Source organism: Staurois parvus, unplaced genomic scaffold (assembly GCF_062004578.1).
Source record: "Staurois parvus isolate SC_StPar_1 unplaced genomic scaffold, SC_StPar_1.0 ptg000019l, whole genome shotgun sequence".
NCBI lineage: Eukaryota > Metazoa > Chordata > Amphibia > Anura > Ranidae > Staurois > Staurois parvus.
In genome coordinates, this window is record NW_028317815.1 from 3,957,027 (window position 1) to 3,983,211 (window position 26,185).

At 42.7% G+C, this 26,185-nt stretch overlaps 1 protein-coding gene and 1 long non-coding RNA gene across 4 annotated transcripts in view; one reads left to right on the forward strand and one right to left on the reverse strand.

Annotated features, from left to right (window-relative positions):
* The window catches only part of LOC149472855 (uncharacterized), a 166,108-nt gene that overhangs the window by 80,431 nt on the left and 59,492 nt on the right, over positions 1 to 26,185 (reverse strand). The gene's annotated exons all lie outside the window — the stretch shown is intronic.
* The window catches only part of HDAC10 (histone deacetylase 10), a 56,911-nt gene continuing 40,385 nt past the window's right edge, over positions 9,660 to 26,185 (forward strand). For 2 of the 3 annotated variants that reach the window (XM_089684511.1, XM_089684515.1), the window contains exons 1-6: positions 9,660 to 9,744; positions 17,310 to 17,376; positions 18,036 to 18,170; positions 19,959 to 20,055; positions 21,621 to 21,718; positions 24,268 to 24,372. In XM_089684511.1, the coding sequence (XP_089540637.1) occupies positions 17,312 to 17,376; positions 18,036 to 18,170; positions 19,959 to 20,055; positions 21,621 to 21,718; positions 24,268 to 24,372 (500 nt within the window). In that variant the 5' untranslated portion in view covers positions 9,660 to 9,744; positions 17,310 to 17,311. The remainder of the gene's footprint in view (positions 9,745 to 17,309; positions 17,377 to 18,035; positions 18,171 to 19,958; positions 20,056 to 21,620; positions 21,719 to 24,267; positions 24,373 to 26,185) is intronic. The other variant, XM_089684523.1, reaches the window with a different exon arrangement.

Here is a 26,185-nt window from a genome sequence, read left to right on the forward strand (position 1 = left end):
GATTTATTTACCTGATTCTCTGCTCCTCCTTCTTCTTCTAGGCCGGGCTCTGGGCTCCGCAGCGTCTTCTCCCCTGCAACCAGCGGTCAAAGGTCCTGATGTCATAAAGACCAATGCAGGGTCCATTGACCTACGTTGGATATAATAACACTGAAGGACAATCCACCACTGGAACATGGGGGAGCAGAGGTTCAGCTAAAAGCACTTTTACTCTCCCCTAGATGAAACAAGCAATTAACCCTTGCAGTAGAATGAGTTTACACTCAAATGCTTCTGAATGCCATATGCCTGTAAACGCACATAAACATTTCTAATTACAAGCCAAAACAGACATTTTTCTGCTAGCTTCTGGCAGCAAGAGGCAGTGTAGGTAGCAGTACTTTATTATGCTCATGTGCATGGAGTCTAAGGATTGTTCTGTACAGCATGCTGGGAGAGAATAAACTTTCTACTGGACGTTTTCTGGAAAAAAAAAAAAATCAAACTGTAATGTCTTGTTTACACTTGCTTGCTCTCCAAAAAGCGATCCGCATTCATATTACTCTTCAGAGAGCATTGATGGGGTTTAAACAGGCAGTGAGGAGGCAATACAATGCCAGTCGTCCTCGCCACTCACTTTAAACCCCTAAATGCCCAACTACTGTGCCACCAGTGTGTGTGCACGGTTACATGGTGGTTGCATCACAGCTCTATTCACTTGATGAATCCCGTTCAGCAGGCAGCAGTGCCTGCCAAGCGCAACGGGGGGGTATAATTCTTGTCATAACCTCCATCTTCCCAGCTATAGGGGGAATGGCTGAGGGGTGGTAAAAACACAGTGCAACTGTGAGATTTTACCACCCCCCAACCACAAGTCTAAACAAGCCTTTAAGCTGGCCATTGATGCATCAAAATTAAGCCAGTCAAGCAGTCCGCCAGGCCTGTTTGAAATCAGTCAATCTACAGGTCATGTGAGTGCACAGGTGTGCAGATTAGTTATAAGCCAGACTCAAGGGGATTTCTTGCCCACAGGAATGGAAGAGGCAAGAGAGCTGCGCCAGTCTGAGAAGACAGAGAAAGCTGAGGCTACTAGCAAATCCCAGAGACTGGAGGGAGTCCATGAGTGGGCCCATACAGCTGGGGCTTGTAATCAAAGGCCGATTGAGCAAGGAAAACCAGAGAGCCAGGTCTGAGAGACCAGAGACATGAGCATGCTGGAAACTGAGCCAGGTAGCTCAGTATTTTCTCTTATCTGATTTTGCTGGAGAAAACCCCCTATATGAGCAACCTTTTAAAAGTGGGCCAGAAAACCCTTAAACTGCAGTTCCGACTGGCACAACTCACTATGAACACTCCACCACTGAGCTCTGAGCTCAAGCACCCCAATATCACACTTATACTGGTTAAGATACTGTCTAGAGGGATGCTATGACAATGATCCAGCAGTTTTTGTCAAACCCCTCCCTATTGGCCAGTATGTTGGGGCCCAAATTCGACGATGGAGTGCTCAGAATTAAGTCCCTCTGAACCTGGGTGTAGATGTCTGAATGGTGTCCACAAAAAGTAATACTATTCTTTAGCTGTAAGTAGAGTATGGTTAGCGGCCTCTCACTGGTTCCTAGGGTGTTGACTTGGCTCCTCCTGCTCTCTGTCCAGGGCTCAGTGGTGTCAGCTGCATTGACATCCTCCCCATGATCAGGTGGCAACACCAGGCTTGACAGTTGTGTTCCCATAGACCGGAGGATGTCTGCTGCTCAGCCTCCCTACATCCCCGGACAATGCAGCAAACATACCCAATAGCAGCCTTTTATGTGATGTGTGCATACCTTCCAACTTTCTAAAATGATAAAGAGGGACACCTTTTAGCATTAACTCTTGACCTCAATTTTTTTTTTATTGTATATTAAACTTTTCAAAATAGGAAATGCAATCTAAAGGTTAGATTAAAAAAAAAAGTTTAGTAAAGCCTAAAACTTATGGTAATAAAATAGTACATTTTGTATAAAGACAAAGAGGGACAACTGAGGCTGCACGATGGACACGGGAATTTGGTTTCAAAAGTGGGACAATCCCTCCAAGAAAGGGAGAGTTGGGAGCTATGCTCTCTTCTCCCCGAAGTTCTGTAGGTGAACACTTAGGGGCTTATTTACTAAAGCTGGAGAGTGCAAAATCAGGTTGAGTTCTGCACAGAAACCAATCAGCTTCTAACCTCTGCTTGCACAATTATGCTTTGACAATAAAACCTGGAAGCTGATTGGTTTCTATGCAGAAGTAAGCCTGATTTTGCACTCTCCAGCTTTAGTAAAGAAACCCCTTAGCGTCAGTGGTGTATTATCCATGTGTGCAATATGCGCAGAGCTAAAGATGATAGGGCCCGCTGTGAGCTTACACACTGCACACATGGAGGATAATGCTGCCCTTGCCGAACTCTCCTAGGCAGTTCAAAAGTGACCACACAGAGCTGATCTGTGAGCTGAAAGATCTGCTCTGTTCAGCCACTACTGCACTGCCTAGGAGAGTGTTCTGAATCTCTGAACCCTCCCCCACCACTACCACTGTCCTTGGCTGTTAGGACCACCGGAATCCTAACAACCAATGACGTCATGTGTTTGCCCTAGCTCTCACAGGGGACAGAGCTTCCTCATATAAAAGTCAGCAGCTACAGCGGCCGTCTTCTCTCCCTGGAGTCAACATCTTCAGTGTGGGAACCCGGCTCTGACAGATTGCGGCTTCACAGCTGGATGCCCACTGCACATGCGTGATAAGCGCTGCGCTTTGCAAATGGCCTCGTAGTCTTCTGGGACCTGTCACATGTCCCAGAAGACTATGGGGAGGGGGGGTCAGACAACTTCTGATCGCCTAGGTTATCACAGCAGAAGTGGGAGTGGGTACCTGTCAAATTCAGGGACTTGCTCCCCCCCCCGCTCCCCAAAGGTGCAATCCTTAATGGGGAGCAGGGGACAAAGGCTTAAAGCGTAACTACCCCTTCTCGGTGGAGCTCCACTTTAAGGTAAGGGGACACATTGATCGCTGTAAGAAGGGGGGCACACTGATGTTAAAGTGGCTTTAATGCGGGGGGGGGGGGGGGTGCTGTGCCGCAGTGGGTGTACTTATGGCAGGGCTTGACAAATTTTCTTTGAATCTAGGAGCCAGCTAGAAAAGTTAGGAGCCCCAAACTTCAGTAACCTATATTTTCCATAGGTGATGTTTTAAAAGCCCCCTATAGGTCATCACATGCGGAGGAGGTCTGGGGCTGGAATTATTGCTCTCGTGTCAGTTGAGATATGTAACATATGTATCACAATCAGGGGCGGACTGACCATTTGGAAACTCAGGCAATGCCGAGGGCCTGGGGTCAGTAGGGGGCCCCATGAGATACCCCTGGTACCTTTTTCATAGGCTTTTTTGAGTTTGGGCAAGGACACAGGGGCCCCATGATACCCTATTGCCCGGGGGGCCCCATGAGTTGTCAGTCCGCCCATGATCACAATCAATGTTTTAATATGTAGGCACCCCAACACGTGCATTTACATTTGTACGTGCGTATACAGTCATGGCCGAAATTGTTGGCACCCTTGATATTTCTCCAGGAAATCATGTATTTCTCACGAAACGTATTGCATTAACACATGTTTTGCTATACACATGTTTATTCCCTTTGTGTGTATTGGGACAAAACAAAAAAAGGGAGGAAAGAAAGCAAATTCGACATAATGTCACACAAACCTCCAAAAATGGGCTGGACAAAAGTATTGGCACCCTTTCACAACTGCGGATAAATAAGAATGTTACAAGCATGTGATGCTCCTGTAAACTCACCTGGGGCAAGTAACAGGTGTGGGCAATATAGAAATCACACCTGAAAGCAGATAAAAAGGAGAGACGTTCACTTAACCTTTGCATTGTGTGTCTGTCTGTGCCACACTAAGCATGGACAACAGAAAGAGGAGACGAGAACTGTCTGAGGACCTGAGAACCAAAATTGTGGCAAAATATCAACAATCTCAAGGTTACAAGTCCATCTCCAGAGAACTAGATTTGCCTTTGTCCACAGTGCGCAACATTATCAAGAAGTTTGCAACCCATGGCACTGTAGCTAATCTCCCTGGTCGTGGACGGATGAGGAAAATTGATGAAAGATTGCAACGCAGAATAGTCCGGATGGTGGATAAGCAGCCCCAAACATGTTCCAAAGACATTCAAGCTGTCCTGCAGGCTCAGGGAGCATCAGTGTCAGCGCGAACTATCCGTCGACATTTAAATGAAATGAAACGCTATGGCAGGAGACCCAGGAGGACCCCACTGCTGACACAGAGACATAAAAAAGCAAGACTACAGTTTGCCAAAATGTACTTGAGTAAGCCAAAAGCCTTCTGGGAAAACGTCTTGTGGACAGATGAGACCAAGATAGAGCTTTTCGGTAAAGCACATCATTCTACTGTTTACCGAAAACGGAATGAGGCCTACAAAGAACAAAACACAGTACCTACGGTAAAATATGGTGGAGGTTCAATGATGTTTTGGGGTTGTTTTGCTGCCTCTGGCACTGGGTGCCTTGACTGTGTGCAAGGCATCATGAAATCTGAGGATTACCAAAGGATTTTGGGTCGCACTGTAGGGCCCAGTGTCAGAAAGCTGGGTTTGCGTCCAAGATCCTGGGTCTTCCAGCAGGACAATGACCCCAAACATACGTCAAAAAGCACTCAGAAATGGATGGCAAAGAAGCGCTGGAGAGTTCTGAAGTGGCCAGCAATGAGCCCAGATCTAAATCCCATTGAACACCTGTGGAGAGATCTTAAAATTGCTGTTGGGAAAAGGTGTCCTTCCAATAAGAGAGACCTGGAGCTGTTTGCAAAGGAAGAGTGGTCCAAAATTCCGGGTGAGAGGTGTCAGAAGCTTATTGATGGTTATAGGAAGCGACTGATTTCAGTTATGTTTTCCAAAGGGTGTGCAACCAAATATTAAGTTAAGGGTGCCAATACTTTTGTCCAGCCCATTTTTGGGGTTTTGTGTGACATTATGTCATATTTGCTTTTCTGCCTCTGTTTTATATTTGTTCCAATACATACAAAGGGAATAAACATGTGTATAGCAAAACATGTGTTAATGCAATACCTTTTTTGTGTGAAATACTTGATTTTCAGGAAAAATATCAAGGGTGCCAACAATTTCGGCCATGACTGTATGTGAGGGTGGGATTTTATGTGCTTTGGTGTAACTAAGTGTTTACAATTAAAAAAAAAATTTTTTTTTACTTAATTTTTTTTCCCATCACGTAGGGGACAAAAAAGTCCCCCATGTAATGATTTTTTTGGTGACAGGTTCTCTTTAATGAGATATGCACGGTCTAAAAGACCGTGCATGTCTCCCCCGTGCTCCACTGAATGTAATGCAGTTCAGATCACACCACATTACATTCTTTTCTGACCATGCTGACCTGGAAAGTTTCAACAGGGACCCGGAAGTAGCATGATACACATCGCTTCCGTGTCAGGAACAAGATGGGGTGTCCGCTCTCCTCCCTCCCCTCTACCCTGCGGTGCTCGCTATGCCTTTCCTGGGCCTGCAGATGGGCAAGCATAGCCCAGGATACATAGGGGCGCGAGCAATGTAGAAAAAAACTACCTGCACAACTCCCGGCACTGCATGTTCCAGGCATCGGGGGATACAAATTGTGCATCCCTTCAACAGTGAATGTGCTGACAAATGCCCAGGCTCCAAGATGCAATTTCTAGTTGCCATGGGTGACCTGGCACCTGGGATTTATTGTCCCTGGTCTGTGGACACACACAGTTTGGCTCAGGAATGCACCCGCATGAGTGCCCCTATCTTGGCTTACTATAGGGTGACTCAGAAGAGGATGAGCAGACAGCACAGGCAGGGGACCACCAAAGAAGAGATAAGGGACTGCTCTGTGCAATGGTATAAACTTCTTTTTTGTTTTTATGAAAAAACCCTTGACTTTAATATCACTTTAATGGGGACTAATATTTTAAAGGGGGGCACACTGATGTAAGTGGGGGGCACATTGGTGTAAGGGGTGCACACTGATGTAAGGGCACATTTATATAAGGGGGGCACATTGATGTAAGAAGAAGCACACTGATATAAGGGGGCACATTAATATAAGGGGGATACACTGATGTAAGGGAAGGCACACTGATGTAAGGAGGGGACAATAATAAATGGGTACATTGATATAAGGGGGTACACTGATGTAAGGGGGGCACATTGATGTAAGTGGGGAATGGGGATACTGTTGGGGATATTGTAAGGAGGAACAATAATATAAGGGCGGACTCTGATGTAAGGGTTGATTCTGAAGTAAATGGGCACATTGATGTAAGGGGGAGGGGCTCTAATGTAAGGGGGAAGCTGAAGTAAGGGGGCACATTGATGTTATGCAATACATACTACTAACCTCTATACACTGCCTTACATCCTACTGACCTCTGTACACTGCAATACATACTACTGACCTCTATACACTGCCCTACATCCATCTATGTATACTGCCTTCAAACTACTTTTTTCTATACACTGCCCTACATCCTAGTGATCTCTGTACACTGCCCTACATCCTAGTGATCTCTATACTCTGCCCTACATCCTAGTGATCTCTATACTCTGCCCTACATCCTAGTGATCTCTATACTCTGCCCTACATCCTAGTGATCTCTGTACGCTGCCCTACATCCTAGTGATCTCTGTACTCTGCCCTACATCCTAGTGATCTCTGTACGCTGCCCTACATCCTAGTGATCTCTGTACGCTGCCCTACATCCTAGTGATCGCTGTACGCTGACCTACATCCTAGTGATCGCTGTACACTGCCCTACATCCTAGTGATCGCTGTACACTGCCCTACATCCTAGTGATCGCTGTACACTGCCCTACATCCTAGTGATCGCTGTACACTGCCCTACATCCTACTGACCGCTGTACACTGCCCTACATCCTAGTGATCTCTGTACGCTGCCCTGCATCCTAGTGATTGCTGTACACTGCCCTACATTCTATTGATCGCTGTACACTGCCCTACATCCTAGTGACCTCTGTACACTGCACTACATACAGTACTACTTACATTGGCCTGACCTCAGAGTGGACAGTTAGGCCTGAAACTAGTCCAGCAAGGCAGCCTGCAATACCAGTCTTTCTGCCTTCATGATGGAATCCAGCATCACACATGAAAAAATGTGTTAATGAAAGTGAATGGCTAGTGTCAAACTCCGAAGCTAAGTTTAAGTAGGCTAAGTTTATATTTTTACATTATTTTTATTATATTTTAATAAATATTTCTTAAAATAAAAAAAAGGTGCTGCACTTCATTGATCTTTGATCTCCCACATTGTCCAGGTAGAACTGCAACTCTCCGAGCTTGTCTAGCCCTGCCATAGAACAACATAGCACAGGTGGCATGCAGGGCACTGATACCACACTGTAATCACAGCAGCCGTGACTTCCCCACCAATTAGAAACCTTGTACGACTGGTTCTCCTGAGTTAAGGGAGGGGTGACATTGGTGGTCAGCCTATCTGCAGGCCTGGTGGCAGACTGCCTAAAGCTGGCCATAGACGAGTAGAAAATAATTTCAAATTTAGTTTGAAATGCTGCCATCGTTCGACTTTCTAAATGTTAGCAGGCTCATATTGATTCTTGAAATGCCAAATTTATGACCAAAAACAAACAGTCCTGTTGGAATATTTTAGTATGAGCAAATTATTTTCAAAGCATGGGTAGCAGAATCGATTTTAGAATGACATGCTAAATCGTAGTGCGCATGAGCGTTTATCCTGTAATCAATCAACAAAAAAATGCACCTTTGTGTTGTACATCGACAAGTGGGGGGGGGGGAATTAATATCAATGATGGCGTTATCACATACTCGTTTCAGAGATCTTTATCAAATGTAAACACATTTTCAAATGATTTTCTACTCCTCTATGGTCACCTTAAGTTGATATTATACATGAGCACTGTACCCGTCATCAGACTGCAGTACACTGAGCTCCAGGGTGAGTTGTATCTGGTATGGAGTTCCACTGACTATTGCAGGTATGAGCTGTGGAACACCCAGCTGGAAATACCTCTATCATGGCTGGAGTCCTTTGTGTGCCTTTCTGCATCGCTATACACCGTGCTAGCAGCTAAATGAATAGACCAGCTTCTTTCAACCAGGCAGTCTGGAGTGCCATGGTAAAATGCCTAAAAATCAGACTATCGCCTACTCTGCTCACTTTTAAGCTATCTCTGAAAACCTATCTCTTCAGGGAAGCCTATCCTGCCCTCAGCTAATACTGGAATCTTCTACTCTTCCAACCAGTCCATCCCCCACAGTTACTACCTTTTGTACCACTAGCACCTCCCTCCTAGATTGTATGCTCCAAGGAACAGGGCCCTCAAATCCCTCTTGTATTGAACTGTATTGTTTTGACTGGTCACACTGTTATCTTGATTACTGACATGCCCCCTAACTGTCCTTGCCTACCTCCCCCTTCCCAAGGTTATTTGCCCTTCCATTCCTTTTTCCTCCCTTCCACGCCTCCTTTCCTTTCTGGTTTAGGGCAACTTGAGGGTATCCTAACAATTTTTTGATCTGTGTATGGATTTATAAATCTGCTGTGTACCGATTCAACATGGATTGTCCATTTGTGTATTACTTTTCTTTTTTTAACTGCTTCCCGACTGCCCTATAAGAGAACTACTGCTACAGGGAAGTAGGGCTGCATAAAATCATGTGGGGCATGCATGCCGCCCTACCCGCACCTCCATTGGTGGTTACAGATGTCGATCACCGGGTCCCGGCCGGAGATTCCACGTCGGCACCTGGCAATCTCTTAGTATCACTGACGGGAGAGACCTGTGTGTAAACAACACGGGTCTCTCTCCTGCCAGCAGTAACATGCTGCTGTGTATTTCTCTGCACAGCAGCGAAATACACAGCAGTATGTTTCCCTAGTAAAACACCCACAGCACACACAGTAAAACAGCACACAGTTAACCCTTTGATCGCCCCAGATGTTAACCCCTTCCTGCCCAGTGTCATTAGTACAGTGTCAGTGCTTTTTATTAGCACTGATCATTGTATTAGTGTTATTGGAGATGTCAGTGGCAGTTAGTCAGTTCCCCCAGTGTCAGAATGCCCGCTGCAGTCCCAGTATAAGTCACTGATCACTGCCATTACTTGTATAAAAAAAAATTAAAAATTCCAGTATATATACCACGATTTGTAGATGCTATAACTGTCACGTAAGCCAATTAATTTACATGTATTGGGATTCTTTTTTAGCAAAGACATGTCGCAGAATACATTTTGGCCTAAATTTTGACAAAATTATATTTTTAAACATTTTTTTACTGGACATGTTTAATATAAAAAAGTCAAATATTGGGTTTTTTTTTTCAAATTTGTTGGGTTTTTTTTGTTTATAGCGTAAAAAAAAGGGACAGGCGATCAATACCACTGAAAAAAAGGACGTAAATTTAATTTGGGTGCAGCGTTGCATGATCGTGTAATTGTCAGTTAAAGTAACGCAGCGCCGTATCGCAAAAAATGGAAAGCAAGGGTGCCTTGTTTGAGAAAAAAAAAAAAGGTTGAAAAACACTGCAATAGACCTCCAGGAAATGTTATCACTAGGCTGCAGCTAGGGGGAGCTCTAATGCTTAGAGTGTAACCACAGGAAAGTGATGCTATCTAGCTCACATTAGACTTTGAAAACAAGAGAACGACACATGTTCTGCGCTCTCCTCTGTATGATACAGGTTAGTCACTCCTTCATTATATGTTCCTTCTTGCATCCAGTATTCTGTATGTTAGTGCTATTATTGGTGTGCTCTTCCTGCTGCCACTATACTAGAAGTGGTTGTCTGTGTTGTGATTCTTTTCTGTTTATTACAATGAGAATGCAGAGATCAGCACCCGTTCTTCTGTGCTCCCCTGCACCTTATACAGGTACTGCAGGCTGCACACCTTACCCTTGTCTCCACCGACAGACCTGTAACACTTGTGTATTGGCATTTTTGGGAGTGCAGCTTCCAGGGTGCTGCTGTCAGAATACAATGTTGGGACGGAGGGATTCATCCATCCACCTTATTGGTGTGGATGGAGCAATCGGTTTATGGGCTGAATGAACAAAGGGAACAGTGTATGGCCAGCCTAAGTCTGGGCTCACATCTATGCGGGTGCTGGACTAAGGCCTTTCACATGGATATTCCGATTTGGTCCAACTGCCCGTTTTTCAGGCAGACCTGATCAGAACCTCCATTCTCCTTTATGGAGCGGCGGATGTAAATGGACACATGTCCATTTACACCCGCCGCTCCATAGAGGAGAATGGAGGTTCCAATCAAGTCCGCCTGAAAAATGGGCAGGCGGACCCGATGTGGATACAATTCCCCTTCCGTCTGTTGGATCGGGTCGGATGGAAATGGACAGGTAGTCCATTTTCATGCGACCTCCCATTGAAAAGAGCAAGTTGCTCTGTGTGCTGCTGCAAAGTAGACAGACCTGTTATCTGTTTGCTCAATGGAGAGATCCCTGCTGAGCAAGTGGATCTGCTAAATGGGTCCGCCCTATGTGGAAGGACCCCAGATCGCATGCGTTCCTGCACTCGCATGCTGTTTTTTAGCAGATGTGTGGGGGTGCCGTTAATGCAGAAACGCATGTAGTTTCCACGCAGCTGTAGCTTCAGACAAGGTTCAGGGACTTTCTCCCTGCTTATCTTGCAGGTGCAGTAGCCGTGGCCGCAGGGAAAACACAATACTGTGAACCTAGCCTTAGGCAGCTCATACATTCAGCATTTTGTTTGCTTTGGTTTTTTTTTTTTTTTTTTTTGTTCAAACAGTGGGTTGAACAAAAAAATAAAAAAAGATCCAATTTCCCCATCCATGCATTCGTTGCGGATAGGGGAATATTCTTCCTTTTGGATTTGTATTTTAATAGCAGGGAGTCATCCCCACCTTCAGAATACAGTGATCAGTGCTGCCAGCTATAGCCAGTGGCACTGAAAAATCAGGAACAATCTAACAGGCTGGTTGTACAGAAGTTGATCTATAGATCGACTTCTGTACAACCAGGGTGTCCATACGACTTTAGTCTCAAACATCTGTAAGCAAACACAGTGTCAGTACTTTTTAGTTAAACAATGCTTCTATCCAATACTTTCATCACTTCCTTTAATCAAATGACTGTTGTTCCTCCCTCCAGCCCCATGAATGCTCTCTGGGGACATTTGTAGTCTTTAGGACTATAGCCTGACATGGTTTTGTACTGAAAGCACTCCTACCCCCTCCTCCTCCAAAGAACGCCCTTTATCTGAATAATCACACCCTGATCCCTCCCTGCACACAACAAAAGGCTAGATAGGGATGTAGACAGACTAAGCTGAGCTGTAAAAGGGGAAGGGATCTGAGGAAACAACACACTGCATGCATGTTTACATCTCTGATTTTGCTGGGTAGATGCTTCCAAGGGATATTAAAGTAGAACTATAAGCAGAACTTTTTTTTTCATTTCGGATAGAGCAAGGGAGGGTTGTTACCCTTGTCATATTTTTTTTTTTTTTTTTTACTATTTGTGTCCCATTGGGGAGATTTCCCTTCACTTCCTGTCCCATAGCCAAACAGGAAGTGAGAGGAAATACCTGCAAATTAAGAGAATTGCTTTGGGGACCTCAGAACTAGTTTCCCCATTGGAAGATTTCCCTCTGTTACTTTTCTGGGGAAAACCCCACATTTGGGATTTTCTTTTACTTTCACTGTCAATGATAATAGTACACAGTACAAACAGAGAGGGTGAATCTCCCTAATAGAAACACAGGCAGCAATAAAAACTGACAAGTGTTCTAATCTCTCTCCACTCTGTCCAAAACTAAACCCACAACTGTAAAATCAGTCTGTATATGCAGTAAAGCATGCTTGTTATACTCACTGTGGGAGCGAAGGGGTTAATCCTCTGCATTGTGTAAAAAGGAGAGTGCATGTGATCAGCACAGGGCCAATCAGCACTGTGCAGACAGAGGGTCAGAGGATTCACATCCTCCTAGAGCAGAAAGAAAACTCCTCCTACAAGCTTTAACCAGTGCATTGCTGAAGTCACAAGACTGCTCTAGCTGATGAGAAAAGGTATTTAGCAGTTAATATTTACTAAAATAATTGCATTTCCATGCTCTGTGTACTGTGGGAGACCAGATATAGTGAATGCAGGGTCCTGGGTTTAGTATCACTTTAAAAAAAACTTTTGCCTTTAGTTGTACTTTAAAGCTGGCCATACATTGTAAGCATTTTGGACAGTTTCTTACAAACTGGCCAAAGTCTATTTATTGGGTGGGCCTGTTGGCTGCATCCTGCCTGACATCCCTTGATTAAAAAAATTCAGAGGATGTAGATGGAAAATTGTCAGCCAAAAATCTACTCGACTGAATAGCTATTTGCGCCTGGCTATCAAAATACAGTGGCAGCAAAGGGGGATTCATCCATCTGTGCTGTATAGCATTGATGAAGGAATCTGTTATTGGCAAATCGGGGATTAGCTCAGACGGGTTTGGATACTAGTCCAAATCCATCCAAGCTATCCCACCAGGACGTTGTCACTGTGGATTGTCACTCATAAGCTACCAAGGCTTTACCCTCCTCATGCGTTTACACACCCCATCAATACATGTGGCTGCAGGGTGGGGACTGTCTCGGCAGTTTGAGTGACAGCTTCCTGGTGGGTCCAGGCTAGTATACAAACATTTCTGAGCTGATCCCTCCAGTGTATGGCCAGCTAAATGAATGTGATCTTGATCCTCATTAAAGGAGAAGTATGGGCAGCTCATATGGCTATAGTTCTATGGATCACAGAAGTTCACTTTGTTCTGCACACCCGTTACCTGCATTCAGCAGACAGTAGCTAAAGCCCACTGTCAACTGATCTCACTCAGACAGTTCAGGCTCTGAAAAGATCCTGAATTTATTGTCGGGATCCACCCCGATACCTGGACCGGCAGCTGGCTCAGCCTCTCAATATTTTCCTGAGAGCCTGACTCAGACGCTCCCACCTTGTCCACAGCCCGGTACTCCAGTGAGTTCTGGAGGGGGCAGAAGAGAGAGCCAGTGGCTGACCGTCACCAGCTCCCTGCTCACTGAAGGCTGAGAAGTGAGCAGTCAGTGGTCTTTGTGGTTTTTGTGATCAGTGGTCGGTTCTCACTCTTAGAAGTGGCGGAGCATAGATGCAGCATTGGACTGATGCTACATCCGCCTAGGTGAGTATACATTATTTTATTTTTTTTATTATTTAGTAACCCTCATACTTGCAATACATTTATTCCTCAATTGCTTAATATCATTTATAAAAAAAATAGTTTTACAGAAAAACGTTTAGTATACAGAAGATGTTCATACCCTTCTTCTGCCAATGAATTCTAACCGCACAATGGACTTCCCACTGACACGCCTATTGTGACTCCCCACTAGAAGGAAATGGCACAATGAAAGGTAGGAAATGTAGTTTCATAAATTACTTTTCAAACCAGATTGAACACAAAAAATTAGCTAAGGTAAGGGCACTTTTTGAAAAAGGAAATGAAGATTAAGGGCTCGTTTACACCTCAATCCTCGCAAGTAAGGGTCCATTCATACAAACCCTGGTTCCCTATCAGGCCAGGTCATACCACCATGCTACGGTGGTGTGTGGTAAAAAAAAAAATTATGACATGCAGTCATTTTTTTTCAGTGCAGAGCAACATGATCCACAGCACTACACTGCACTGCAGCCAACAGAACATAAAGCTTATCTATGGTCAAAATTTTAAATGGTATATTCATTTCCACATTGAATTTATTTCTAGCCTACTCCCGTTAATCTGAACAATCTTGAAGTTTGTAAACTTACTTTATGAAGATTCCCACATGTTTACTTCCTTGAATTCCATGACACGCATTTCCTGTGCCCTGTGAGTAGGCACTGCTGTGACATTCGTTTCACAGAGCCAATGAAAAACCTCAGTAAAGGTGAAGGTTGCCACCATCCCTATTATGTCTGAATATATAAAATTCCTCTAGTAGAATTTTAGGGACATACATAAAAATAAAATTCTCAAGTTTATTACAATTGTTAAAATATCAAAAATCCATAAAAACATTTATCATAAAGCATCCATGTCTCCAGTTACAAGTTGCAAATTATCTTTGTAAGATCATATACACTCACCGGCCACTTTATTAGGTACACCTTGCTAGTACAGGATTGGACCCCCTTTTGCCTTCAGAACTGCCTCAATTCTTGGCATATATTCAACAAGGTGTTGGAAACATTCTTCAGAGGTTTTGGTCCATATTAACATGATAGCATCACGCAGTTGCTGCAGATTTGTCGGCTGCACATCCATGATGCAAATCTCCCATTCCGCCACATCCCAAAGGTGCTCTGTTGGATTGAGATCCGGTGACTGTAGAGGTACAGTGAACTCATTGTCATGTTCAAGAAACCAGTTTGAGATGATTTGAGCTTTGTGACATGGTGCATTGTCCTGCTGGAAGTAGCCATCAGAAGATGGGTATGTTGTAGTCAGAAAGGAATGGACATGGTCAGCAACAATACTCAGGTAGGCCGTAGTGTTTAAACAATGCTAAATTGGCACTAAGGGGCCCAAAGTGTACCAAGAAAATACCCCCCACGCCATTACACCATCTCACCACCAGTCTGAACTGTTGATACAAGGCAGGATGGATCCATGCTTTCATGTTGTTTACACCAAATTCTGACCCTACCATCTGAATGTTGCAGCTGAAATCAAGACTTATCAGACCAGGTAACATTTTTCCAATCTTCTATTGTGAGCCTGTGCGAATTGCAGCCTTTGTGTCCTGTTCTTGGCTGACAGGAGTGTCACCCGGTGTGGTCTTCTGCTGCTGTAGTCCATCTGCTTCAAGGTTTGACGTGTTGTGCATTCAGAGATGGTATTCTGCATACCTTGGTTGTAACAAGTGGTTATTTGAGTTACTGTTGCCTTCTATCATCTCAAACTAGTCTGCCCATTCTCCTCTGACTTCTGACATCAACAGAGCATTTGCGTTCACACAACTGCCACTCACTAGATATTTTTTACTTTTTCGGCCCATTCTCTATAAACCCTAGAGATAGCTATGCTTGAAAATCCCAGCAGATCAGCAGTTTTGGAAATACTCAGACCAGCCCGTCTGGCACCAACAACTATGCCACATTCAAAGTCACTTAAATCCCCTTTCTTCCCCATTCTGATGCTCTGTTTGAACTTCAGCAAGTCCTCTTCACCACATCTAGTTGCCTAAATGCATTGAGTTGCTGCCATGTGATTGGTTGATTAGCAATTTGTGTTACCAAGCAGTTAAACAGGTGTACCTAATAAAGAGGCCAGTGAGTGTATGTGGTAGTGCCATGCAGGTTCCCACTCTTTCAACCAGATGTTATATGATTCACAGCTAGTCCTAGTGCTGGGAAATTCAATGCGTTTCTAATTAAACCTTCAAAACTGAAAAACGTCTTCATCAGGGAATGTGTACCGCACTATGGTGAGAAAGTAATGCTGGTATTCAGAGGTCTTTATCAATACAATATTTTATATTCTCAAGGCTACATTGAAAATGTTGTGAGTCTTGAAACTATATTTTTCTTCATATTATAGCTTGACAGCAGTATTTGTTGTCCCTTTGAGGTCTTGTTGCAATTTGGGGTGTTCCCTGATGGAGGATGTCATATTTGCAGAAAGCGGATTATGCAATGTAAGTTTAATCAAGATGTAGCCTTGAGAATGTAAAATATTGTATTGATAAAGACCACTGTATTACTTTTTCACCATGGTGTGGTACACATTCTCTCATGGAGAAGTGTATATTGGTTTAATTCGAAACGCGCTGATTTCCTAGCACCAGGAATAGCTGTGAATCATAACATCTGGCTCATAACATCTGGCTCAAACAGCAGTAACATGCCTGGAAGTTCTACATATAGCAGGGGTGGGCAACTGTAGCCCTCCAGCTGTTGGTGAACTACAAGTCCCATCATGCCTCTGCCTTTCGGAGTCATGTAACTGTCAGTTTTGCAATGCCTCATGGGACTTGTAGTTCTACAACAGCTGGAGGGCCACAGTTGCCCACCCCTGACATATATGAAGATAATTTGCAACTTGCACCTGATGACATGGATGTTTTTTGATAAATGTTTTTATGGATCTTTTAACAATTGAAATATGCAAATGCTGTTTTTGTTGCTTTTGTTTGCCCTTAAAGTCCCACAAGCGGAATTTTATATATTTAAACTTTTCACAGAGCCTGCCTTCTGAATTAGAGGTGCTGAGAGGAGGAGTTTTTCTATAGAAATAGCCATACAGGAATACACTGCTTGTAGACAGCAAGGTACCATGGGTTATGTAGTCCTTAGAAATTGAACATAAACAGCAGAGGAGAAGCTGCAAGGCATGCATAGAATCCAGGAGGTTGCAGAAAGATGGAAAGCAGACAGGAGAACTCCACATGAAAGGAGATTTTTCAAGTAAGCTTATATTGGATTGTATTAACTACTGTTAGCATTGCTATTACAATTCTGATGTTACGGAGTGTGTACTATGACCATAGAACTTTAAAGTGTTACTAAACCCAGGACCCTGCACTCACTCTATCTGGTCTCCCTCAGTACACATAACATGGAAATGCAATTATTTTAGTAAATATAAACTGATAAATACATTTTCTCATCAGCAGTTAGAGCAGTCTTGTGACTTCTATCAGTTTCAATTGGAGCTCTGATTAAAGCCTTTAGGAGGAGTTTTCTTTCTGCTTTAGGAGCATGCAAAACCCCTGACCTCTGTCTTGACAGTGCTGATTGGCCCTGTGCTGATCACATGCACTCTCCTGAAAACCCCTCCAAAAAAACATAAACCTCTCTTGCAATACACACTAAATGGAGCATGTGGCTACGGGTTCAGTCTGTCTTATCAGGAGATAAGACATGACATTTGAAAAAGAGGAGGAGCAGAGAAAACGGGATCAAAAGGCCTTTTTACACAGTGCAGAGGATTAACCCCTTAGGTTCCACAGTAAGTATAAGAAGCATGGTTTATTGCATATACAGACTGATTTTTACTGTTGTGGATTTAGTAACACTTTAATGATATGTCAGCAGCACTCTCATCACACTGCACGGGACAGCAGTACCTGTGTTCTAACCCAGCTGCTGGTGGGAACGGGCAATTATACTGCAGCACTGGATAACAGACCCAATCTGTTTACAGCTTCAATCTTTGTTTCCTCCTCTGTATACCTGTTGACATGAAATTTGTTGACTCTGACATGCATTTGGCATTTTCCAGCAATGACTTCTTCAACGGCCTTGGTTTATGATGAAGAAATGACGAGCTATAAGCTGCTTTGGGAAAAGTAAGTAAATAATCATAGCTTGTAAAACATAATAAAAACAGTAAAAATATGTTCTATCATGTAATGTATAATTTTGGATATTCATGTACTTAAGCATATGAAATATGGATGAGTTGGTTGCTCGGCAAGGAGGAATCTAGCTTAAAGATGCAACCCTCCAGCAGCAAGCTCCTGTAAGCACTGTGAAAGTGTGGAATTTTGTATTTCTGAAGATATTTCATGCCTGTGCCTTGCTTTTAAAATCTATTTGAACTTTTATTCTAGTTTTCATTTTCCACTGCTGACTATCCAGCAAGGTAAAATACCAAACCTAAGAAAACTGTTGCCCTCTGATCCCTCTGCTTCATAGCTACACGCAAGCTCTCCCCCCATATCTAGTAAAGGCCATGCCTGGAACCTCTGCTGAACCAAGCTGTGTGCCATTGCTTTGCTTCAGGCAGCTTGAGCCACATGTGTACCCGATGGCTTTGTTCCTGCCTGCCACAGAACACCAGGCCAGGAAATAGCCATTCACCACTTATTCTCTGCAGTGTTAAATTTATTGTTCATTTCTTTATTCCACAAGTGCTGCTTGGAGTAAAGCAATCCAACAAAAATCAGAGTACAACCGTTTCATAGAGTTGTTGATGTGTTAAAATGTAATTTATTTTTGTTTCCAGTACAGAGTGTTCTATTGAGGTCCCAGAAAGAATATCCGTCTCCTACAAGAGGCTACAAGATTATGGACTTGCAGAGAGATGTGTACAGTTGCCAGTAAGGGAGGCTACAGAGGAGGAGATAATGTTAATTCACAGGTGCATCCATTTATATTATTATTATTGTCATTATTATACAGGATTTATATAGCGCCAACAGTTTGTGCAGCACTTTACAAAATGAAGGCAGACATTACAGCTACAATACAATTTGGTACAAGAGGAATCGGGACCCTACTCGTTAGAGCTTACTATCTAAGAGGGAGGGTCAAGTGATACAAAGGTAATAGCTGTCGGGGATGAGCTGATGGAGTAAGTAAAAACACAGTGCATTAGTTAAAAGCAGGATAGGTTTCTTTAAAGAGAGGTTTTCAGGGATTGTCTAAAGTTGGACAGATTGGGAAATGGAGTTCCAAAGGGTGGGAGAAGCTATGGAGGCGAGCATGGGTGGAGGTGACACGGGAACTACAGAGCAGGAGGTCTTCGGAAGACCGAAGAGAGTGGTTTGGTTGGTATTTTGAAACCAGGTTAGTGATGTAGCTGGGGGCTTTGTAAGTTTTTGTTAGGACTTTGAATTTTATTTGTTGGGTGAGTGGAAGCCAGTGGAGGGATTGACAGAGAGGTGTGCTAGACACTATACAGCTGGCAAGATGGATGAGTCTGAGACCTCCTGCTCTCTAGTTCCCGTGTCACCTCCACCCATGCTTTCATGATGGATTGAAAGTGGGATAGCCTATGTAAAGGTAAGCCAATGAGGAGGGAGTTGCAGTAGTCAAGGCAAGAGATAACCAGGGAGTGAATTAGAAGCTTTGTGGTGTTGTTGGTTTAAAAGGGGCGTATTCTGGAGATGTTTCAGAGGTTGAGGCGGCATGATTTGGACAGGGATTGGATATGGGCCTGAAAGAACCGTTCAAAATCCAGGGTTAGACCTAGCAGTCTGGCATGTGGGGATGGATTTATAATTGTGCCATTGACCTTGACTGAGAAAGATTGCCTATAAAGATTGTAATTGTGTGTATGTTACTAAATATGATTCCTGTTAATGATATATGGACATCACTGTGTAATTTCCGTTACATAAAAGTAGATTTATAAGAATTGTGGAAACTATAAAACACAAGCTGTGACATAGCAGGATTCGTCATCCAGCAGAAGAGGAAAAAATTTGTAACTATCAGATTGTTGGAACCTCGGTGTATCGTAATTAGACTGACATTGATTAGTGCAACAAGTCTATAATTAAAGGCAGTGAATAGTGTATTTTTTTATACATTTTCGTTACTTGAAAAGTAAAACCATTTTTTTAAACTATATTTTAAATTATTGTTTAGCGATCTACTAGAAAGTTTCATTCAGAGAAAGACAAACTGAACGCAAACAGTTTCTGATGTGCTCTCTAGAAAACCCAGAGTGCTCTGTGAATCCTGTGCGGGTGGTTATATGCAGGTGTAAAACAAAACCGTAACATAAAAATACAAATTTAAAAAAATGAATCCAACCATTCAAGTTTTCCTTTGAATTAATACTTTCACTTCTGTAAAATAACACAGGCAGCTGCACCCTGTAATAGAAGCATGTCGGAGTGACAAATTTGCTTTCTTGCAGAGCTAGGAGCACTGATGCTATCCAACGTTTTCCGATGTGTCTGACAGTTTGTTCTCGTGGGCCACTATGGTTCCTTTCACCGCCCACTTTTTTACCTGACATAGCAGCCAGTGGGTACAGTGCCCAGCAGGGTACACACTATAAGCTATCTCAGATTGTGCCTTGCAGACACATGCCTCTGTTTTGCTATGCTGCATTTATGTTGAATTTATTATGGATCTTAAAGTTTTCCTCTGAATCCTCTTTTCCTCTTGAATCTGTAAGTTTTATATATAATTTTAGCCCAGAATACCTTGAAGTAGTGAAGAGCACACAGACCATGGATGTAGAAGAACTCAGGAAGACTTCAGAGAAGTATATTGCTGCGTTCTTTCATCCGGTATGATCACAGGATAATTTTTTAATGTATAAATGATACAATACTATTATATAAATGATGGCTATCATAAAGATTTTATAACATTTATGGATAGCATGTATAAATCTCAAGAGACTAGGAGAAAAGGATTGAGATAAAGGTGTTGTATATGTACGGTAGGTGTAGGGATATATTTTACAGCACATGGTTAATTTTCTTCTCTGAATCCCTCTAGAAAAAGAAAAGCTGTCAGTTTTGATGTCTCCTTTTGCAAGCAGCAGCTTGCACAGATCAATCACATATATGTAATTCTATAAAAATGGTGGGTTGACATTAAAAGACAGCAGTTGCGAGATAGGGACAGAGTGATCTCACCCCATAACAGGACATGTCTGAACAAGGGCCTTGTGTATTACATCACTTCCAGGTTCTCGGCTGTCGTTCCTCGGACACTGTAGCTGAGGATGCAGCTAATCAAGCACGTCTTGTGCTCTATTAGCTACAGGGGAATCATTGGGTATCTAATAAACTGCTAATGTCTCCATAAAGAGGCCCCTGCTATCACATAGGCTTGTTAGCCCCTTGTGATAGCAATACATTTAATTGAAAAAAATGAATAAAACAAAAATAAGAAAAAAAATTTTTAAAAACACCTCCTCACCCCCTTGCACACCCTAATGCTTACACAATGTACAGCGCTCACATGGATGCAAGTATAAATTGTAAAGTATTGGTACGAATGTCAGATTGAGAGTAATAGTTCATTGTTGGCTCTAAACTGATAACTTGTAAACTGCTTAATGAGGATTTTTGGGTACCATCATTTTTCATGATTTTACTGGTGCATGCAATTTTATGACTGCCATGTTTTGATATCTATTCACTCAATGCAACACCATCTTTAATATTTCAACATTAATTGGGTATTTTATTGTGGTCGTTTTCACTAAAATTCATTTGTGTATTTTTTTTTTTAAATGTGTTTTGATAAAGAGTTGAGCAAATATTGTTTTAAAGTTTGCAAAAAACAAAACTGCCCTGGCAGACAAGACTTCTTAAAGGATAAGTTCACGTATGTAAAGAAATAAAATAAATGCACATATTTTTGCAGGTAAAAAATGCATTTTATTTTTTCTTACACTTCAGCCTGTAAGGCATTGCACCCATGATCATCAAATTGCAGGTGCAATGCCTGGATCCTGAAGCCTCTCTTAGTATATGGTCTGCCTCTACGCAGTTACTGAATGACAGGAAGGATCAATGAACTACCTAGAGTTCTCTCCAAGTAGTCGTAGTTCTTCCATTCACAGAACTCTGTGAATGAGTGATGCAGCCTGGGGAGAGGAGCCCCGCATGGCCTCATTTTTTTTTTTCTTTATATAATGACAGAGTGTAGGGAGAAGATCCTTGGCCTGCTGTCACAGGGATGCAGCAGATCAGAGAGAGGCTGCAGGAGTGGGAACATGTTACATGTTTGACCCTAAAAACGGATAGAGCATGTAACATTCCCAAAAGTGAACTTATCCTTTAATTCTTGTATTGTATACATAAAATGTAATATATATATTTTTTTTTTTTTCTCATAGAATTCGTACCGGTGTGCTAAGCTGTCTCTTGGTGGCACGTTGCAGCTTGTTGATGCTGTGATGTCAGGGAAAGTACGCAATGGATTGGCTCTTATAAGGTAATGGAAGACTGTTATTGTTTATGGTTATTACTAAAGTATGCTGGTGAAGAGAAGCAACTGCAGAATGCATAGTGTGTACAGCTATGTTCTCATCCACCTTTCACAGGCTGGTTTTAGTACGTTTTAGGGCTTGTTTACACTTGCTTCAAAATGTGGCATTGGACACGCTTTTTTAAAGCGCTCTGAATACCAATCAAAGCACATATCACTGAATAAAATGGTTAGCTTACAGTCCTGTTTGCATGTTGCGTTTGCTTTGCTCTGCTTCACTTCAATAATTATACCCCATGTCTCTTTTCTTGGTGCTTGAAAGTGTCTCCAGACAGAAAGTGTCTATGACAAAGCTTGCTTACAGCACCTGCAGCTTTTTAGAGGCTTTTATTCAGCTTTGGATACAAAGAAAAACAGAGGGCACACCGGCCTAGTGCATTATCGTAAAAAATATTTATTAGAAGGATAAAAAGTAAGTATCGTACTCACAATTGACATATAAGTCAATATTTACTTTTTATCCTTCTAATAAATATTTTTTTTACGATAATGCACTAGGCCGGTGTGCCCTCTGTTTGTTTTTCTTTGTATCCAGTGATCTTGGACTACCCATTGAGGGCAGCAAGGAGTGCATTTTCCAGGACATCTGAAGTGTTACCATAGCCTTTGCGGAGTCCATCCCCAAGCACAGTACAGAGTTTGCTGTGTTTTTATTCAGCTTTAGCTTTGCTTTGTTTAGGAGGTATTACAGGCATGAAAGATCCCAGGATGCACTGGGAAACCAACAAGCGAACTGGAAAGAAGCAGTCACTTCCAGTTTATGTGTATATATTTTGGAAGTGTCTGGTGCAGTTGTCACATCTGGTGTGGAGAAGCAGGAAGAGCGGGGTCCGGAGCTGAGCAATTAGTAGATGGCACACATGGTGGGCAACATGGGAATGCTTTAGCAAAAGGTGAGAGGACTGAGTGGCAGAAGATCAGAATAGCTGGGGTTACTATTGATTGGGACATCAGCAGAGCTAGGGGTACTACTGACCAGGGGACCTGCTGAACAAGAGTACTAATAAGCTGGGGATCTGCTGAATGAGGGTAACAATGAGCTGGGGATCTGCTGAATAGGGGTACTAATAAGCTGGGAATCTGTTGAGTGGGGGTACTACTGAGCTGAGATTCTACTGGGCCCCTCTAAAACAAATAAAAAATCAACACACACAGGGCATTTGCCAAGCATCATTAAAGCTTCCAAAAAGCATCACAAAAGCATTAAAAACACATAAAAAAAGCATGTTGAAGCAGTAGGCACTTTAATGTCTGTTTTAAAGCTGAAGCAAGTGTAAATGAGCCTTTAGTACATCTTTCAAAATCTACACTATAAACGATCACTTGATCATTTGCAGATGCAAGGCAGCTCTAGTGTTAAACTCTGGCATTTGTCTGTTCCTGGCAAGCCAGAGGTGGCATGTACAGGCTTGTATCATTGTAAATACGGATGCTCTTTTGCATCACATTTATCCTTGCATGCATGTATGATGTATTTCCCGAACTTGGAAGTTTTACTTGACGAAAACGTCATATGTGTATGCTCTTGTAAATACCAATGCAAATGAGCACCTGCATTTACATGAGTACAAGTGCATATAGCTTGCACTTCTATGGCTGGCTGTAGGTGTCCAGGAGTAATACTGTAGAGCTCCTTTGTGCTTGCTAACGACTGTGTGCATGTACTCTAAATGTTTTCTTACAAAAGACTGCCACGTTCACTGACCTACTGTAAGTAAAATATCACAAATTTCCTTTATTGCCTTAGGCCTCTTTCACACGAAGGGTCCAATCAGGTCCATCTGCCAGTTCTTCATGTGGACCAGATCAGACCCTCCATTTACCCCATGGACAAGCAGGTGTAAATGGACACAAGCCTACCTCCAATTTGATCTGGTATGGGGGATCTGTCCCCCTCCATCTAGATGGAGCAGATTGGAGGACAGTTGGTTGTAAATGGACAGCGGAGTCTGTTTACACCCACTGGTCCATAGGGCAGAGCGAGCTGAGTCCATGTCCATTCTGCATAAACTGAACAGATTCGAACCTCCTGCTAACAGCCTGCTATGCTTAGATCAGCAGGGAATCAGTGGACAGATACCCTGCTGATCTCATCAGAGTCTGGATTAGATCAGGACCTTAAAGTTTAAAGTTTACAAGTCACAAATGAAACAAGTTGCTGAGCTCTCCTTTTTAAAAATGCTAGTTGCCAGGCTATTTTGCTGACCAAACTATACTTCATATTCGACTACTGTATGTACTGTATATCTTTACGTGGTTTAAACTTCAATAAAAAAAACAGTTGAAAGAAAAGTATGCAGATAAGGTTTTTGACAGTGGGTCAGTATGACCATCAGGCAAGCAGCATTTTTAGAAGATCAACAATGACGCTACCTATACTTTTCCTAATACCATGTTTACTGTAAATAGCAGATCTTAGACATCCACCATTACATACACCATCATGGTTACTTTATGTTGTAGTTTGATAGTGTGCAATATTAATTTGTTTCCAGACCTCCAGGACATCACAGTCAACCAAGTGAGAGCAATGGATTTTGTGTTTTCAATAATGTTGCTGTAGCTGCGAAATATGCTAAAAACAAATACAACCTTCAGAGGTAAATATTATCAGTACAATGTATTTTTCTTATTCTACAATTAATATTAAAATAAGTTGGAAATAAATCATTATAAAACATGTATGCATTAATGGATGATAAAATCTGCCATTTAAAGAGGTTTATGTCCACCTACACCCCAGCAGGTTGGTGTGCCTGGATATCAATTCATAATAGTAACTCTCTTGAATAGTTTGGACCTTCAACATTGTTGACAGTAGAAAAAATGGCCACTGCTCCAGTCTATAACTGGCCTTCACAGCAATGAGCACATGAAAGGGCGACGCATATCAAACAACAAAAGGGAAAAATTCCTGGTTCAACTTGCCAGCCTGCAAACAAACCGAATTAACCTAACAGTGTGCGTTAAAAACAGGGGTTTATTTAGCACACATATACAAACACATGCGTAAGCCACAGAGCCTCGTCACGGCACCCTGATATTCTGTAGTCCTATCTCTACAAATGATGAGAGCCCCCATAGTAGAAGCACATGCATTTAATGGATAGACCAAGGGCAGGTGGACCTGAAGGAAGCCCACCCCTCCGTAAAGGTACAGGAGGACACTGGACACCCAGCATGTAGCACAATGGCAGCTAAGGTGCCCAGTGCGCCCCCTCACCAACAATTCAATAGTACAAAAAATGGCCACTGCCCCAGTCTATAACTGGTCTTCACAGTAAAGAGCACATGAAAGGGTGACGCATGTCAAACAACAAATGAGAAAAATTCCTGGCTCAACGTGCCAGCAAGCCTGCAATCAAACCGAATGAACTTGTCTAACAGTATGCGCTAAAATCAGGGGTTTTTAACAGGGGGTTGACACCCTTGTCAATGCTGATGCTTCTTGTGGCAGACAACTCTGCCATTGTATCAACAGCTCACATTTTGCAGGACCAACATTTTCTTTATCCTTTGCTGGCATGTGTTTTTTTTGTTTATAGATTTTATTAGGGCTTTTGTTGTCTGAGAATAGGTGCAGGAGCTCACACCTGCTCCACTGGGGAAGTTGCAAGGTGGTGTGTTGTGTAGATGCTATATCAACTGGTAGGTGTAGCCAGCATGCCTTAATAGTTGGAAGGCTTTAAGGAGACATGATGATATAAAACCAGGAGTGTGTAATGCACAGAGTGCTAGGGTTAAAGTGGTTGTAAAGGCTGAAGGTTTTTTACCTTCATGCATTCTATGCATGAAGGTAAAAACCTTCTGTGTGCAGCATCTCCCCCAGCCCTCTCAATACTTACCTGAGCCTCATTGTGATCCAGCGATGTGAATGACAGCCTCGGCTGCCCTAGGTCTCTGCCTCCTCATTGGCTGAGACAGCAAGTGGAAGCCATTGGCCAAATTTCTCTTTTTATTCTGACACTGTAATTACTTTAAGTACTGCACTATAAAGCCCAGGTAGTCAGTAGGCTAGTGGATAATCTTTCAGAGTAGTAGCATTCATGTTCATCATAGATTTACTTTCCTAGACCTGACTTCAAGGCTAAGCAGCTGCTATTTTTTAACAGAAAAGAAGCAACTGTTATTTTACTGTTCAATGAGACTGCTTAAAGTGGTTGTAAACCCTTACATATACTGGCCTCAGGTGATTCACAGAGATGAAACAAATCCTCCTGCATAAGTTGTACCTGTTTATCTGTTGATGTCACTACTCTACATCTGTTCAAAGTGAAAAATGTATACAGCTTGTCTGAGCTGTCCGAAAAAAAGAGGCAGAGAGCTGAAATTACGCAATACAGGGGAAAGCTGTAAAAGCAAAGCTGATTGGAGGGAAGAGCCACCCCCCCTTTACACAGCACACAGGTACAG